At 35.0% G+C, this 19,238-nt stretch overlaps 1 protein-coding gene and 1 long non-coding RNA gene across 2 annotated transcripts; both read right to left on the bottom strand.

Annotated features, from left to right (window-relative positions):
- Positions 1 to 2,872: 2,872 nt before the first annotated feature.
- Positions 2,873 to 9,778, bottom strand: LOC135840125 (uncharacterized). The gene is made up of 2 exons (XM_065356488.1): positions 9,664 to 9,778; positions 2,873 to 5,309 (listed from the first exon to the last, which is right to left on the bottom strand). Exon 2 carries the CDS (start codon positions 5,296 to 5,298, stop codon positions 3,028 to 3,030), a length of 2,271 nt encoding a protein of 756 aa, XP_065212560.1. The 5' UTR covers positions 5,299 to 5,309; positions 9,664 to 9,778; the 3' UTR covers positions 2,873 to 3,027.
- Positions 9,779 to 11,454: 1,676 nt separating this feature from the next.
- On the bottom strand, positions 11,455 to 12,660 carry LOC135840132 (uncharacterized). Its single transcript, XR_010557703.1, has 2 exons — positions 12,255 to 12,660; positions 11,455 to 11,997 (listed from the first exon to the last, which is right to left on the bottom strand). It is a non-coding gene; the product is annotated as an uncharacterized LOC135840132 (long non-coding RNA).
- Between the last annotated feature and the right edge of the window lie 6,578 nt (positions 12,661 to 19,238).

A 19,238-nucleotide genomic window follows, 5' to 3' on the forward strand; every position in this document is an offset into this window, starting at 1 on the left:
GAAAATTTGTACTTTAGGAGAACTAAAATAATGATCATTTACGTCTTCAAAATTGCATGGAAATTGAAAAAATCGTGCGACGTATCCAGAGGCGAATTGAAGTCCAGCTATGAGGGGGGGGGGGCGTCACTTCATTTTGCTGACAATAATCAACATTTCAACATGCTGAGCTCTGTGGTATCCAAAAATGTTATAAAGCCAGTGGCTCTGTTCAGAAAAAAGAAAGTTCCCCGATTATATAGATTGTAGAACGTAGTTGGCGAGAATTTAAGTGACAAATTACGAAAAAGTGTCACCTTTTGCCAGTAATTTTCAGGTAAAACTGTCAAATAAGCCTTGCTTTTTACAGAACAGAATACCAAAAATTAGGGTTTTTTATTTTTGCAAAATTGCTGAAAATTGACGTTTTAAAAAAAATTTCAGTCTCACATTATTCCAAAAATATTTTTTTGCCAGAAATTGGCAAAAAATATTTTTTTTGTTAAAATTGTGAAAGTCTCGTTTTTTTGCCGAACTTTTTTCAGAAATTGCAAACATTTTCTTTTAGTTGCCAAAAATGACCAAATGTCTCGTTTTTTTTTTTTTTTTTTTTTTTTTTTTACCAAAAAGTTTTGAAATAGTTGACTTTTTTATTTCAATTTGTATGTAGGTATGTATTTCTTAATGTTCTGTCTTTTGTGATTTTTTTTTGTTCCACTCTTGTGTTGCCTCTTTTTTTAATTACTCCCCCCTTCTTGCAAAGTGCTTCGCCCATGAAAAATTCAAATGGTAAAGGTACTTTTGACACCTCGCTCCAAAAAATCGTCGAGTGTCCAAAGACGTTGCGAAAAATCGAAAAATTTACATGTTGAATATTGAACCTCTTTGCCCCCTCCACCCCAAAGAAGTCTTTTTGAAAATGTTCTACTAAAAGTCCTGCTTTTTAATTTTGAAATCTTGTTAAACACCTTGTTGTGGCAGTGGTCTACGTCGACGTAGAATCTCGAATACTATTTTTTGGAACTTGGCCATTTAGTCGGGGAGCCCGCTTAAGGATCTATTGCACCCCCCCCCCCGTCGATCCTCCTGGACAACTTTTTTCTTAAATGGGGAGTCCTAAGGAACATTTCTAGCCCTTGTACTCGAAAAAAAGGTGGCCCTACTTACAAAATGGCGGCCATTTTGATTGACAGGTTAGCCGAAATCGCAGATTTTGCGTTCCAACAGACCTGCACAAAATTTTTCAAACCTTACAAAGGTAGATCGAAAGATCATGCGAAAATTTATCACTTGTCAAAATTTCAAGTGCTAAAGTGCGTTTTTCGATTTCTAGTGAATTTTTGAAAATCCCATTTAAGCCAAAAATGAGGGGAAAAATCAAAATTTTACCAAATTGACCAAGAAAGATGAAATTTGGGATACAACCTATTTTCGACATGCCAAATCGATTGGAAACTGCTTCAAACCGTTTTGAGCAGTTCTGGAGCCTCCAGCAGGTTTTTGAAACTCGAAATTCCCACAAAATTCCATCAAGTGTAGTTGGATAGCCGAAATTTACACTGCAAACTAATTTCAATACGCTACGAAGTCAACTGCAGAGGGATTTCAAGCCGTTTTGGAGCCTCCAGCGACCATTTGAAAATTACCGGAGCCTCCTGTAGATTTTTGAAACTTGAAATTTCCCAAAAATTTCATCAAACGGAGATGGAAAGTCAAAATTCATTCTGCAAACTGATTTCAATACGCTACGAAATCGTCTGCTGGTGGATTTCAAGTCGTTTTGAAGCCTCCAGCGACTTTTGGAAAATTGAAATTTCCAAAAAGTAGCTGGAAGCTTCAAAACTATTTGAAACCACCACGTAGTCGAATTCATGTCGTATTGAAATTAGTTTGGGAAGTAAATTTCAGCTTGCCAACTCCATTTGGTAAAATGTTGCGAGAATTTTCAAGTTTCAAAAATCTACTGGAGGCTCCAGTAATTTTCAAAAAGTCGCTGGAGGCTCCAAAATGACTTGAACCTACCTATAGTCGTCATCAGAGGGTGTTAAAATTGGAGTGTAGAGTAAATTTCAGCGTTCCATCTCCATTTGATGAAATTTTGTAAACATTTAAAGTTTCAAAAATCTGATGGATGCTCCAAGAATTTTCAAAAAGTCGCCGGAGATTCCGAAACGACTTGAAATTCGCCTGCAGTACTTCGTAGCGCATTAAAATTAGTTTGCAGAATAAATGTCAGCTTTCCAACTCCATTTTGGTGAAATTTTTTGGGAATTTCGAGTTTAAAAAACCTGCTGGAGGCTCCAGAACTGCTCAAAACGGTTTGAAGCAGTTTCCAATCGATTTAGCTTGTCGAAAATAGGGTGTATCCCAAATTTCATCTTTCTTGATCAATTTGGTAAAATTTTGATTTTTTCCCTCATTTTTGGCCTAAATTTGATTTTCAAAAATTCACCAAAAATCGAAAAACGCACTTTAGCACTTGAAATGTTGGCAGATGATAAATTTTGCTTGATCTTTCGATCTACCTTTGTACAGTTTGAAAAATGTCGTGCAGGTCCTATGTTGGAACGCATAATTGCGATTTCGGCTAACCTGTCAATCAAAATGGCCGCCATTTTGTAAGTAAGGCCACCTTTTTTTTGAGTACAAGGGCTAGAAATGTTCCTTAGGACTTCCCTTTAAGAAAAAAGTGGTACCGGTGGATCGACCGGGGGGGGGAGGTGCAATAGATCCTTAAGCGAGCTCCCCGACTAATTTTTCACAAAACGGGGCTAGAATGCAAAAACGTTGATTTTTTTGGAATTCCGACATGCCCCCTCTTTCAGCAGATATATTTCTCTTGCAAAGACACCCCCAGTGCTAAAATTTTTCAGAAAAGCTTTCATCTCAAAATAAAGTTTTTCGCACTGAATTTGGTCAAAATCCTCTGACTTTTTTTCGCAACCTCCTAATCATTGAATTATTGTCTAAAAAAATTGTTGTAAACTTATTTAATACGTTTAAACGTTCTTTATTTTGGAAAAATGAAAAGAATTGAAACGGAAGTCTTTAAATATGCACAGATTGTGACAGGTTTGGATCCTCTTTTGCGTACCAAATTCTAGATGGCATTGTATCGTTCAGCTTTCTGAACATTCTTCTAGACCAATTGCCGCGAAGAAACTCCCCCTTTAAATCTGGCTTACTCTCGCTAAATTGAACCGCATCAGAGATCCATTCCTTCACTTCATGAGACTCCATTCCGATACTCATCAACTCGACCGTCGAATTCTGATGAACTAAAACAGCCAAGAAATTCACCACAGGTACATCGAACGATCGAAAAAACGAGATGTAGCTGAGGCATTGCTGAAATACACCCAGCAGAGGATTCAATTTCGGATCTTCGACGTGAATATATTTTGGCTGAACGATCACCGCTGATGTTTTACAGTCGTCCATAAAAAATACGTCTATTACTCGCTTCTTGATAATTTCATCTTTGAAAGCGTCTTGCTCCTCGAGAGGGGCACGGTGCAGGGAATTCTCCAGGAAATATGCCAGTATAAGGGTTTCAAATGTTTTCATGTTGCCGGAGATGCAACTAGGATGGTTGAGAGCTTGCGATAAGACATCGATTGCTTTATTCATTTTAGAAGTGGGTATGTTTTGCGTCGTCTTGAACACGAATTTAGATAATGATTTCGCTAGCGTTTTTAGCTTTGCGCTGTCGTTGTGTTTCATGTATTCTTTTAACGAAGCTTTTCCAGTAATCTCTAAACCTGTGGTATGCTGCAACGATCGTATAAATTTCTTTTTCATATCCATGAATATTTCTGTGTTGGGTATAGTTACGGCGACTTTGGCGTTTTCGGCGCTGATCTGTTGATCTGGATGCACTGAAATGTATCCAGCTGATACGAGGAATGAAAAAACCGTGTCTCTGTGTTTGCTCGATGTGTAATTGATTTTTTTATGATCGATGGAATGAATTAAGCTAAAATCTTGTAATGTGAGCTGCAGCATGTGTTCGTATTGAATTTCAAAGGGAGGTTCATGTCCGCGCCAGGTTTTCAATATATTTGCTACATCGTTTCTGAAATCTTCGTGTTCTAATAGCAATATGAGGCCTTCGCTCATACTGGTAGATGTCCAGTAATTTCCCACCAAATGCGCGTTAATAAATTCGATAATGGAATAAGTAGGGTATATTGAAATTTTCGGTTGGCTTAAGAGGTGGTATCCGTCATATCTGGCGACAGCGTGACTGACTAAGCTTTGGTCAACTCCTCTTTTATTGCTCAAGTCGCGAAGTTCTTTTTCAAAAATTCCGTAATATGGTAAAAAACTGTCTTTACCGAACGCGTGTTTGAAAACCACGTTTTTCATGTCGGATAAACCTATAGCTTCGTGTATTGGTAAAATTCCGGTAATGATACCTTTGGCTAAGTTTTCGTTGCATTTAAAGGTATCGTTCACGAACGCTTTGAAAAACTTTACCAAGTTATTTTCCAGTTTCGATGACGGAAGTTCTTGAAAACTTCGTAAAAAATACGTATCCGAAATGAAACTGTCGTATTCGTCGAAAATGATGATTACTTTTCTTTTATACGTCTTGGCCAATAAATCGGTTAAAATTCGTATGCTGGATGTTAAATCGTGAGCAGTCAACTTTTCTATTTCAGATTTCTGGTAAAATTGTTCGAAATTGCATAAATCGGTCAAAATCTGCGCTTTTTCCGCATCGTTTTTTGCCGTCGAAGATTTATCGATTAAAATTTTATGTAGACTGGAATGCATTTGGTATGTTTCTCGAATCATTGAACGATAAGAAGAAAGAAAATTATCGTCGATACTGAAGCTTACTCCTTCGAAATATATGACCGGATGGTTGGCTAAATGCTCCGAGTTGAGAGATTTTTCTTTGGAGATTAGAGGTTGGGCGTTACATCGACTCGGATTAATTCCTGTGATTTTTCCTTCTGTAAAATATAGATAATTTCCAGATGTCGTTCTATTTGCTTCGGATCCGTCTTCTTTCAATGGAAGCTCGTGATAGTAACCTATCATCGAGGCAATGGTCGTCTTACCCCATCGTCGTGGAGCAGTGACGATAAAAACACGTGCAGGGTTTTCCCAAATTTCACTGATGATGAGCGACTTATCGACCCATATATCGGAATCTTTGATTAGGCTCTTGAAGCTGGGTATTATTTTTATGGGATTTGCTTTGGGGTCGGTTAAAGAAACTGGATTGGTTTTTGTTAAAACTTGCGTGAATTTCCACTCGTCTAGTGCTTTTACGATGGTGAAATAAAATACGAGAAATGGGAAATTCATATCCGGAAATGCTGTAAAAAAAATTGAAATATTAAGTAGGTATACAAAAGTTCGATGTAATGTGTCATTAGGGAGGAAAGGGGGGGGGGGGCAGAAGTTTTCTCAATTTTTTATCATGGACCCTTCCCCCTCCCTTCCAGTATGTTTCGTGCTAATTAGTCAGATGCAGTTTGAACAAATTTTGGAAGGGATAGTTTCAAACAAAAATGTTGAATAATTTTAAATGTTCAATGATGCTTTTAATAATATACTGACAAAAAATTTGAATCGTTCTAAAGCAATTGGTACTGAAATTAAAAATTTAAAAAATGTGCAATTTGTTCGTGTTTTTTTTTTCAGCTTTTTAGCCTTTGAAAATCAAATTCAAAACGAAAACATAATATTTTCGATTTTGCTGGAGGGAAATGAGGACAAAAGCTTCAGAAAATTTACAATTTGTGAGGTTCAAAGAAATAGTTTTCACTCATACATAATAAACACAGTGAAAACATCGACTCATACAACATATGGCATGAAAGAATTGTATGTATCAGCTAGGATGAGATTGAAAAAAGACTTCCTTACAATAATCGGAGTATATGCACCAGAAGAGGGAAGAGAGGAACAAAGCTAGGAGTTCTATGAGCAACTACAGAGGGCAGTACAAGCAGTAAATCCAGAAGATAAATTGATAATAGCGGGAGACTTGAATGCTCAGGTAGGAGATAAGCGTGTAAAGACAGTAACTGGTATGTATGGAACAGAAGGAATGAATACAAATGGGAATTGAGACTGATAGATTTTTGCACTTTCAATAGACTAAGAATCATGAATACATTCTACCAACACAAAAAAGATCACAAGATGACAAAGCTTAATGATCAACAATTTTATAGCCAACAAAAATGCCGCAAAGAAACCCTTGGATGTAAGAACATACAGAGGTCTAGAAATAGGCACTGACCATCATTTTGTTCAAGGAGTAATGAGAATGGAAACAACAAGAATACCAGCCAGAAAAAATGAAAAAAAATCAACACAAGAGCCCTGGATGACCCAACCAACCAATGGCTGTATACCAAAGACGGATGAACATCATAAGTCAAGAGATACCAAAAAGCCAGGACATAGAAGAAGAATGGAAAAATATCAAATCCATTGTGACAAAAGTAGCAAAAGAAAGCTTAGGAATGGTCCCTTGCAGAATCGGGGGAAAACAAATAACGAATTGGGACAACGAAATCCAAGAACTCACACAAAAGAAAAGACAGGCATTTAGAAAATTCACGAGCACAAAAAGTGAGGTTGATGATGAAGAATGTCAAAAACAGTTGGCAAAAGTCAAGAGAAAGTCTAGGAAATTACAGAAAGAGAGCTGGGAAAATTTCATCACATTCCTGGAGCATGACACATACAAGTTATGGCCAAAGATGTATAAGATCATAAGGAGAATTGACACAAATTTTAACGAAAGAGTGGGTTTGCCAAAAATTAAAATCAAAGATGCAAAGGAATATTGAGCTACAAGAAGCTTTGAAAACAGCAAAAAAATGCAAAAGCTCGAGGAGAAGATGGCATACCAACACAATTGTACAAATATGCAAGTGGTAAATTTAAAAGAAGACTGCTAGAATTCCTAAATTGGATGTACCAAGAAGAAAAGGTACCTGAAGAATTCAAAACAGCAATTGAAGAGCTCTATTCCAAAGTGGGTTAAGTCTATTTTTCCCCTCAAAAATGTGTTTACAATTTTTGATGCTAAAATTTGTTCTGTTTCAAAAGGTCAGTGCACCTTTTTATTTCTTTGGACATTGAACAATTGCTTGTAGAAAAATTTATTTTGAAAAATCGATGACTTGACCCTTTTTTGAAGCAAAAATCTCCGTAAAACGTGTTTTTTTTTCAAAATGACTTAACCCACTTTGGAATAGAGCTCTTCAATTGTGATACCACTGTTCAAGAAAGGTGATATGTCAAACTTGGAAAACTACTGAGGAATCACCTGCTACAAGATATATGCAAAAATACTGGTATAACGACTGGCAGATCATGCAGAAGGAAAGTTGTCAGAAAGTCAAAACGGATTTAGAAAAGGAAGATCATGCACTGACGCAAGTTATACAGTAAAACTACTGATGGAAAAAAGCATTGAATACCTACAACCTAGAAATACACATGTGCTTTATAGACCTGGAAAAAGCATATGATAGGGTCAATAGAAAAAAACTGTTTGAAGTCATAAAAGATGAAGAGATAACATATAAAATGTGAAAGGTAATAAACAGCATATATCGCACCTCGGGAGTTATAAGGTCACATCTCAAAAAAGTAAAATTTTACAGGAGAGTGATTTTCTTTTTTTTTAAAACTTGATTCATTATTTTCATCAACTTATAATCAATTGTGAGGAATGAATAGCATGTCATTTTGAAGATTGGGTATCCTACCTTCATTTAGCATAAGAATATTTTGAAAAATAAACTCTTAAAGAGGAAATATTTCAATGTTTGGAAAACATTTTGAGTTATAACCTTTCATAAAAAGTGATCTGTAGGCGAAAAAAAGGGTCCAAAAAAAATTTCTTGACAACAAAATTGTAGAGAATTAAATTTCCAATCGACATAATGTCGTTAGTTTTTCTCTAGAAAGCTTAGTTTTTGAGTTTTTCTCAAAAAACTAAAATTTCAATATATATGCAAATTGATTTTCCTGAAAAATGTTCTATTTTAAAAATTTTTTGTTTTGGAACAAACCTACAAAAAATACACTCCTTGTGATTATTTTACATCTTGAAAACGTTCAAAACTATCGAAACTGTTTTCTGACACTTTGTATGTGCGAATTTTACTCAAAGAAGGAGGAGTTTTTTGAGATGTGACCTTATAACTCCAAACAACTTGTAATGTTGTAGAAATTTTGAGTTAGGCCCTTTGCATTTTTTACATGATCTAAGCAGCATACCCGACTCAAAGTGTTATTTTTGGTTGCAGGGGGTCATGCAAACCCCAAAAATGCAAAAACATCAAAATCGATTTTTTTTGAGATGTGACCTTATTACTCCCGAGGTGCGATATAAGAACATTAGAATAAGAGTACAAATTGGAAATAAACTCTCAGAACAAGCAGAAATAAACAGAGGAGTTTGCCAGGGATGCCCACTGTCTTGTGTTTTATTCAACATGTACATGGACACATGGTAAAAGAATGGCAGAAAATGAAGCCAAAAGGAATCAAGACAGACAGAAGGCAGGAAATATCAACAGTACTATTCGCAGATGATCAAGCAGTACTAGCCAAAACAGAAGACAACCTACAGAGATCAATGTACAATCTAACAAAGACACCAGAAAAATATGATATGAGAATATCATCAGAGAAAACAAATATAATGGCCTATAAAGGAAAGGAACCAGTAAGAAGCAGGATTGTAATTAATGCAAAAATCATCGAACAGGTCAATAATTTCAAATACCTGGGATACACGATATCATACCAGGGAGAAGTAGATGTTGGTGGAAAGATTGCAAAGTTCCTGAGAGTCACAGGCCTGATAAATAGGACCCTGAGAAGCAGTAAGGTGCGAAAAGAAACAAAATTGAAGGTGTACAATACCCTCAATACCAATGATGACTTATGGAAGCGAGGTATGGACACTGAAGAAATCTGATAAAAGAAGAATAACGGCAGCGGAGATGAAGTTCATGAGGAGTACGGCAGGGGTGACTCTCAGAGACAGAGTCCCATCTGAGAAAATAACAGCAGATCTCGGAGTGAAGCCAGTCATGAAGAAGATAAAACAGTATAGGAAAGATTGGAAAAATCATGTCAAAAGGATGGGGGAAACAAGATCACCAAAACAGGTTCTCCAATATACACCAACAGGGAAGAGAAGCAGAGGGAGACCAAGGAGGAAACTAACTGATACCTCAGGCTCATCCTCAACAGGTTCCACACCGCAGCAGACAGGCCAACAGGCCTACCGCTTATAAGGAAACGATGACGACGAAATTCAATTCCAAAAATTTGTGCTTTTTGGTGTTTTTGAATGAAATTTTGCACCTTTTGGACTATATTCTTCTATTTTTCCCCATTTTTTATAATTTTTATCTAGAAAATTGAATTGCTTCATTTTTAAACCCCCTCGTCCCTTTTTGGGTTGACCTACAGGGTTAAAATTCTTGTCTAGACATACGTATAAACATGCGATTTTTTCATTATTATGGCGAATATATTTTTTCAAAAAGTAAAACTAGGTATCACTTGTGATGAAAATGACTAGAAAACTGAAAAGAATCAAAAATTTCTCATTTCACTGCAATTGCAATCTACCATAATGATATTGTATGTAGGTATTTCAAAAATGATTAACGTTCGTATTTGACTTACCAACAAAAACTCAACGCAAAAGCAAATCGAATGTATCCGTATATCAGTTGAATTCAAATTGAATCGATATAGATTACCTATCGGCTGTATGAGTATTGAGTACCTATCGTCAATGAATTTCTTGATCAAATATTTTTCCAATTAATTGTAGATATCTACTGATGATTTCTTCCTCGGTATGACGAGATGGTAATTATTTTGCTTTCATCTCGATCACAGTTTCATAAGAAATTCGAGTCGATAGATCATTTTTTTTGTCTTATAGAGTGTTTATACTATGTAGTGCATACTGCAAGTAATCTTACAAAGAAGCTTTTTTTTTGTCAAATGTCTACCTTAAGGTGGATTGTGAAAAAAAAATGTCATTTAGGAAAAAATTTCAACTTCGGAATGAATCCGATCGATCGAATTTATAAGTTATCTAAATTGTTTTTTTTTGCAGCTATTTTAAACACGTTTAAAGTTTCATTTTTCAATTCAGAGTGACGATAATTTTAGAATCGAATGTCATTACAATTCACCTTATCTACAAATCTGTTTACGAGTGTGCCACATGAATCGCATTCGCTACTCGAATAGGAAATTATCGATGAAAATTTACAACCCAGTCGCCGAATACGTATGATACTCGTATTTAAATCGAGATTAATTTTATTCATTCGGATGATCCTCACCGTAACGTGTCCGATCAAATGGAGATATTTTATCTAAGTTGTTTACGATTGTCGATTTGTACCGCAAATTTGAACTGCAAGTAGGTAGAGGTACCTTTGCGAGGAATTTCATTAGGTACCCAATACCCATTTAATGAAATATGGGTATACTGGTGCTGCTAATAATCGACGTATGTAATCGATGCTTATCTAATTGATTTTTGATGGTGTATTAATTGACGGTTCAGTGTGTTGGGCAATTGGGCATCTGGTATATTTAAATAATATTCAAGATTCGAGTGGAAATTTGTTGATAATCAGAGCCTTCGAGTGTTGTCAAGTTGAAAGAAATATTGATAGTCTACATACGTATAGTCTGCTGAAGAAACTCGTAGTATCGAGCGAAGTAGCCGCCAAGACTATAAATAACAGAATTCTCATAGAAGCTAATCGGGTGCTACATACAGATCAGTTGAGAAAAAACTGAATAGGTCTCGATCTCTCCGATGATTTATTCTGATACAATTCTTGATCACTCGTGTATTTCCAAAAAAATAATACCTGGCTCCCCATTTTCCCTATCTGTATAGGTAAGATGATGAAATCAGAATCGAAAATGGTCTAGGAGGTTATTCTCGATGTAAATATTAAATATTTTGCATACTAATTTTTGATCTTCCAGCTCCTCTTTTTGAGATATTGCTCTTATGTACATGTATCAAAACTTTATTGATTCATACCTATCTTTGAGAGAAGGGGAAGAAGGTACTACATAATGAGCCAAAATATGGTATCCTTGAATTATTTGGAAAAGTTCAATTAATTTTTGATGAATTTTTGTGTCTGACCGGGAAGAAAAAAAACCGTCAATGTTGTAGTTATTGATTTTTTTTTCAAACAGAAACGTAATTTCCAAAATCCTAGAGCTTTTTTGTCAAGTTTGATGAAAGTTTATCTTAGGAAGAGATTAGTCTTGTCACCCCCTCCCTTCTAAATTAATATTTGTGAAAAATGAATGGTCCTGTCCTACCCCCTTCACACATGCTACTTTTTTTTAACCATTTTTTGCTTATTGGGATCGATTTGCTTTTTCTAGTCACTTTGTGAGACTGCATTCAAATACTCATCAACTCAGATATCGAATTTTGACAATTTATTGTATTAAAAAAAATTAATACTAATTCTACATAATCTAGGTACTCGCATTTATAAAAAAAGAAAACAACATACAGAAACACATTAATGATAAGAATCTTGAATTACGAATATTTACAATTGGAGAGGTTCGGATCATATTTCGGGTACCATTATTTTCGATGGCATCGTGTTTTTCAAAATAGTAAACGCGTTGTTGGACCAATTTCCGCGAAGAAAGTCCCCTTTCAAATGAGGATTAAGTCTGCTGTATGAATCCGAATCTGAGATCCATTCCTTTACTTTGTAGGAGGGTGGTACTCTAATATGCTCATTAACTCCACCCGACCCACATACTGGAATCTTGGATTTGGTAACGTTTCAGGACCTAATTCAAGATTCTAGTACATGGGTAGACAAGTCTCTCATTGTAAAAGGAATTTGTGAACATTGGTTTTGGTCAGTACTTTTGTAAGCTTCTGTTCGTCTAGTGCTAATGCTACGTTAAAGCAAGAAATGATAATTTTTGGATCCATGTCAGGAAGTGCTGTAAAAAATGGAAAAAAAAACGAATATTATAGCCCTACAAAAGTAATGTACTTACGAGTACGTACATATTTTCAGCTGTAGGGGAGAATTCAATTTTGCAATTACATAATTTCATGTTGTCAACAGTAAAAAATAGGTGGGTGCCTGAGATTTGTCAAACGATCATATTCGTACGTATAAGTATACTTATAGCAAATAAATTTTGAAATTCGTCGAAAAAAATACGTAAGTAAGTATGTGTGAATAATTACTTACCTAGAAAACTCACCGGAAAAAGGAATCGAATGTATCAGCACACCAGTTGTATGTATTCAAATTGAATACATTCCAAATGAATGGGCTACTACGTTTAAGTACATTACATATGTACCTATCGTCCCGTCGGAATCAGTTTCCTGATCAGATAATTTTTTTTATTAATTTTGATCCGTGATTCAATCATAAACAAATTTTGTTTCAGTTAAAATTTCTTAGATAAAGTATAATCAAAAAAACATTAAATTCATACTCGTATTCAGCGAGGCTTGAACCTCGTTTTTTAAAAACTTAATACTAATTTAAAGGAGTTTCTCCTTTTTTCCTTGAAATTCCTCATTTTTGGCATAAATTTGATTTTTAAAAATTCACCAAAAATCGAGAGAATGACACTTTAGGCATTTGAGATTTTGACAGGTGATAAATTTTGGCCTGCTCTTTCGATCTACCTTTGTACGGTTTAAAAATTTCGTGCAATCCTATGTTGGAACGCAACCCCTCCCCCCCCCCGCCACTGTACCTCTATAGGAGAATTTTTTTCTTAAATGGTACGTTCTAAGGAACATTTGAAAGCAAACTTGCCACAAAAGTTGGCCTTACCGACAAGATGACGGCCACATTTATTGACTAGATATATAATATTAAGCCGGAATCGCAGATTTTGCTTTCCAACATAGGACTTGCACGAAATTTTCTGAACGGGACAAAGCTAGGTCGAAGGGCATGCAAAAATTCACCACCAGCCAAAATTTTAAGAGCTAAAGCGCATTTTTCGATTTTTAATGAATTTTTGAAAAACAAATTTGGTCCAAAAATGAAAAAAAAATCAAAATTTTACCAAATTAACCTAGAAAGCTTAAATTTGAGATATATTCTATTTTTGACATTTCAAATCAATTGGAAAAGGTTTCAAACCGTTTTGAGCAGTTCTAGAGCCTCCAGCAGATTTTTGAATACCCTTAGGACGAATGGGATGAGATTTGCTTTTTTCATTAGCTGAAACATCTCGTCTTCACTCGTCTTTGGAGGTTAGGTAATTGCTCGAAAAAGCTGAAACTGGAAGTAAATCTATTTGTTAGTCCTTCAAAAAGTATTGAGAATAGTTTCAAGAAGATTCGCCAAAATGTCCAGAAGTTCAAAGCTGAGCTTTTTTGAAAGCTAATTTTTCAATATCTTCCCAAATTTTGGAGCTATAATTTTAAAAATTTGAAACAAATCATAATCGGGTAAGGGAGCACAAAACCTCAAAATTTTGACCAAAACGTGAAAAATGACACATATTGTATAAGACACGTTGATTCATTCATTTTGAACAGTGCCATTTTTTTGATTTGACTTTTCAGATTTCCTGAAAATTGAAAAAATCGTCTGACATACTTGTATGTAGTTCACTAGGTTTGCCGGACTCATACCCTCCACCCTCTCCAAAAAAGACGAATCTGCCCAAAAAAGTCGGAAAAAATTATCAAAACGCAATCAAAAAATATGGGAGCAAAGCCCTCTCTTTAAAGAAAGTTTTGAATCATGGGATATGTTTTTCGCTCAAAACTTGGTCACATAAAAATGTCATTGATAGGACTTGGCAGAATTTTTTCCAAGTTTTCAAAATCCAGACAGAATTCCAAAAACTCAACAGCATTTTTTTAAGAGTTCAAAAATTTGAAAAAAATTGCCAGAACATCATTTTTGAAATTTTGACATAATTTTAGTTATTATTTATTGATTTATTTCGTTTTCCAAGTTCACGATAATAAAAGTTAGATTTCGGTGATTATTTTTTTTTTCAAAGTTTTTAAAAGGCTGACATTATAATTACCAAGAATTGATCTCAATTTTTTCCAAGTTCTTATAAAAATCAGAATACCTTTATGCAATGCTAAATATTTGAAATTGATCATTTTATTTTTTCAAGTTATTAAGAGGTAAAAAGTGAGCATTTTTGTAATTTCTGACATAACAGCGAAACTTTAAAGCAACTATTGAGAAAAAAAGTCGACTTTTGAAATCTCCCCCCCCCTCTGCTCTCACAAAAAACTACAATTATTTCTACTACATTTTTGCCAAAAAACGAGACTTTGTAACAATTTTGACAAATGGCGAGACTTTTTGAAATTTTTAGCTCAACGAGAGACAACAACAGTAAAACGTTGACAATTTTTTGCGAAGAAAAAAAATTTTTTAAAATGAAAATTGTTTGCAATTTTATAGGTAAACAAGCGAGACATTTTGGTAATTCTGGTAAAAAGCGAGAATTTCTCATTTTGAACGAAAGCAAGACTTTGTTAATTTTGACAGAAAGCAACAAGGCTGAGACTGTTTGACAATAATTCGAAAAAAATTGTACGAATTTTTTGCAATTTTTGTCAAAGAAGTGAGACTTTTTCGTAACTTTTCGCACAAGTGACGTAAGCGATATTTTCAGGCAGTTTTTGACAAAAAATCAGAATTTAATAAGTTTTGTAGAAAACACAACAATTCTTAGCAATTTTTGGCAAGAAATGAGACTTTTTCCTCTATGCTGACATTTTTTTTAAAAAAGTGGGACCAAAATGAATTAGGAAAAATTGGACTTTTTGAAAATTTGAAAAAAAGGAACCATAGTTACCAATATTTAGAGAAAGCACCTCACCAAAAAGTACTTTGTTCCAAAATTGCAAAAAAATTAATGTTGTTTTTTTTGTTGTCTTTTCCCAAGCAAAAAAATATCAATTTTAAGCAAAGTTGGCAAAAAGTGTCAATTTGGGGAGGGGGGGGGAGATATCAAAAAAAATCAAGTTTTGGTAAAATTGATACGATAATCTGTAAGAAAATAAAAAAAGGTTCTCGATAGTGTGAGAAATTTTGCAAAATTTGAGGTGCATTTTTTTCGTCGATGCTTTCATTTCATTATTGAAATAACTTTAGAAACCAGTTCTTATTTCTACACAAAAGAAGGATATATCACAAAGAATATTTCCAACACTCGACGTTCCCAATCCACTTCGACCTTCGTTTTGAAAAATGAATAAATCATCGAGCACGGAAAGGTATAGATACTCGTATTATATAGGTATCATTAAGGTCATCAAACACCTTAAAAACAATCAACAAAAATCACTATTTGTTAATTTTTGACGGCGAACTTTCGGAAAACTCGCAAGTCAGCCGCCAGTAAGCTATACTATCTCGTAAGTTTTTTCAAAGCAGCCAGTGGCAAGCAAATCGTCCAAGTATCGTTCCGCATATTACCTACTATATTAATAGGCATAAAATCGAAAAATGTCGAAAGTAAGCAGAAGGCAGAAGGCAACCCTGCAGTATATGATTAGATTCGTGATCACTGACGGACTTTTGCTTCGTTCAATTTTCTCATCTATACGGCATAATATCTACTTCTACAGCTATAAGATATATAAGATGGTCAGAGGGAGAGAGAGACGTGGTGCGGGGGAATCTGCGTTCTACGTTGCATTCGATGCTTTGTATACTTACTTATTACGAATAATAAACTCGTCGTAGAGCTGATACACCTTAAGGCAGCAACCATATGTTCAAAGTTACATACATTATTTAGTTTATGATGAACTTCAACTTTATTATTGGCTATTTTGATGCCAGTACACTAGAAGACTATTGGTGAACCATATGGCGCGCATCTTTCCTGCAGTTGCAATGTACCTAATCTCATACTAAAACGACAAGGTACGAGTAGGTACCTTTGTGAGTAAATTTTTCCACAAAAATACACCTATCGTCGTGAATTTTTCCTGATGGATTAGATATAGGTACTTAGCCCATAAATCAACGCGGTATAAACAGATACGCGACATTCGCCGAATTAAAAAGTATCTATCGCTGCCCCGTTAACGGGTATGCCTATATAACGGATCTTCGCATTCTACCAAAACTTTTTTTTTTATTATTGTATTATATTGGCGCCATAATATGTAAACGCGTCGAAGGAAACCGCGCCAAGACACCGCAGCACCGGTTCGAGAAAGTAGTTGAATCTTGGCCGGATGATGACACTTAAGCAATGGTCATATTTGGTCAAAACGTCGTCGTATTCAGGCGTCGACTGGAAATGTCCGCGATTACCTACTCGTTAATATTATGCATAAGACCATAAAATAAACAACAATATTAATATCTTCAACGACGGAAAAACTATTTACGAGGAAATTCTTCTTCTTTTGCTACGCGACAGAAAAATTACGAGCCGGATTACGAGCGATGCTGATCATGAAGATAAGTAACCGTGTGAGAACCAGTTTACCGTAATGATTTTTTTCCCTTTTGGTTCAGTTTTCGTTTGTACTCGTAGCTATAGCCTATTTGAATTTTGTCAGACATTTATCGAATATGTGAGTTTTTTTCCTACCTCTCCTCAATCACCTTCTGGAGATATTGGCTTCGGTATTATGTACATCGAAACGTCAATAATTTATATACTTGAAGAGGAGAGAGGGGTGAGTGAAAGATTTTGAAATTTAAAACTGTCGATCATTGGGAGAGGGGAGACGACGAATCTGCATTTCTTTTTCTGCAGAACTCGTAATTTTCCTGCCTGTTTTGTCATTCAAATTCAAGTTTTATCACAAAATGTTGAGGACTCACAGGCCGAGTTCCCAAAAAATCGTTTGATGGAATATTTTGAAAACAAATTCTTATGAAAAAGGAAATCAATCTCAACTAGTGGAAAATTTCGATACGCACTTACCCCTTTGATTTTGTTTCGGCTCATTTTTTGAGGAGCGGAGGGGGGGGGGGGGGTAGGAGGGTAGAACCATTGACTTTTCACAAAAATTGATTTAGAGCGCAGGTGATGACATGACTAATTTCTTTTGAGCAAACTTGACACAAAAATTTCAGATCTCGGAAATGACGTTTCTGTTTGAAAAAAAAAATGAATACAAAATTAATTATTTCTTCTTCCACCACCACCACCACCACCCCCCCCCCCCCCGTCTCCTAAGATCCTTCGAGGCAACTTTTTTCTTAAACAGAGTGTCTACACTCTACAGGAATTTGTTGACCAAAGCTCACTACTTTTTCACTACCATACAAAAAAAAATCATCACCTTCCAAAATATTTTCAACCCGCCCCCCCCCCACCCCTACCAAGATCGTTTTTTTTCATTTTTTTTGCAGGGTACCTGTAACAATATTTCAAAATGAAAAATCAAGACTTCAGCAGGACTTTTATCAGAACGTTTTTTAAACACTCGGGATTTTTAAATTTTATTTTTACTTTTAAGGTTCTCTGTTAAACTTAAATGTAATGAAATTGGACGAATATAAGGTAAAGCTTTTTTCAACATAAGTATCTAACAAATTTTCTTGAAAATATACAAAAATTTGATGCAAAATTTGAACGATTTTAGTGAAAAAAATTTCAATTTTTCAACATAAAACGGCGATTATAATTTTAAAAAAATTCAAACTTGAAAAAGAAATGAAGAGTGATATTCCAAAACTCGCTTTGTCCATTTTCACAACTTTTCAGGAGAGAGGAAAAACAGTTTCCCTTTAAACGGGTAAATTGGCTTTTTAGGTGAGTTTAGCACTTTATTTGGGTGGATTTATGATGTAGGAGTGTAGGTATACATTTCATCCACTAAATACTGCTGAAAAAAATTTCAATAACAATGGACAAAGCGCGTTTTGGAACATTATTTTTTTTCAAATTTTTAGTGAATTGGCTATTTAGGTGAGTTTAACACCTCATTTTGGTAGGTTGATGATGTAGGAATGTGAGTTAATACTTCATCTACCAGGTACCACTGAAAACCCAACTTTGATAAAAATGGACAAAGCGAGTTTTGGAATATCACTCTTCAAATGCAAACGAGCCCGAGCGAAGCAAGGCCAAAAGTTTCAAAAATTCATGTTTTGAGAAATAAAAAAAAAGTTTCTTTATGCAGGAAGGAGTTTATTTTATTGATTCAAACTTTGAACATTTCTTGAATTTGAACAATAAGCTTTTCATTTGGAAAAAGAAGGCAAAAGCTCTCAAAAATGTGTAACTTAATTCAAGTTCTAACAAAGTCGAAAAATGAGCCCTTTTCTACAAAAACATTTCTTGTGTGTTGGAAATTGAATTTTTCACTTTTTTTCATTCTTCACTTTTTTTCATTCTTCACTACCTTTCAAGCAAAATTGCTGAAAATCATTACTTTTTCACTACTTTCACTACCCTGTAGACACTAGACACCCTGTTAAAGGAGGAGTCCGAAAGAATTGGCGGCCATTTTGATTGACAGGTCAGCCGAAATTGCAGATTTTGCGTTCCAACATAGGGGTTGAATGAAATTTTTTAAACCGTACAAAAGTGGATCGAAAGAGCAGGCAAAAATTCATCATCTGTCAAAATTTCAAATGCCCAAAGTGTCATTTTCGATTTTTGGTGAATTTGAGAAAATCAAATTTAGGGCAAAAATGAGGGGAGAAAAATCAAAATTTTACCAAGATGATCATTTGTGATATACCTTTTCAAGAAAAAGGAATTTCAAGGAAAAAAGGAGAAACTCCTTTAATAAGCCTCGCTGAATACGTGTATGACTTTAACTTTTTTTTGATTAAACATTATCTAACAAGGGAACCTCTTGAGGTGTCCGCCTTCGATTTGAACGGGACGGCGATTTTTTGAAAGAGCATGGTCTAAAACCCCTAAGACCAAATTTTTAGCTGCCCAACTTCATATCTCGATATTTGGCGAACGTTTGAAAATTCAAAATTGACTGTTTTTGGTGATTTATACTTTTTTCAAAAAAGTACGTACATGATCAGTAAAAATGATCAAAATGAATCCTAAAACTGATATTAATTCGCGAAAATCCAAATTTCGCCATTTCCAGCCATTCTGGAGCCTCCAGCGCTATTTTTCAATTTCTCCAGAATTTTGAATTTGCTCCAGAAGGCGTGAATATGAAGTTCGGCAGCTAAAAATCGAGTTGTATGTTATACTCGACCTGTTTAACGAATTTATCCACATTTGAGCCGATT

The sequence above is a fragment of the Planococcus citri genome, chromosome 1, assembly GCF_950023065.1.
Source record: "Planococcus citri chromosome 1, ihPlaCitr1.1, whole genome shotgun sequence".
Taxonomy (NCBI): domain Eukaryota; kingdom Metazoa; phylum Arthropoda; class Insecta; order Hemiptera; family Pseudococcidae; genus Planococcus; species Planococcus citri.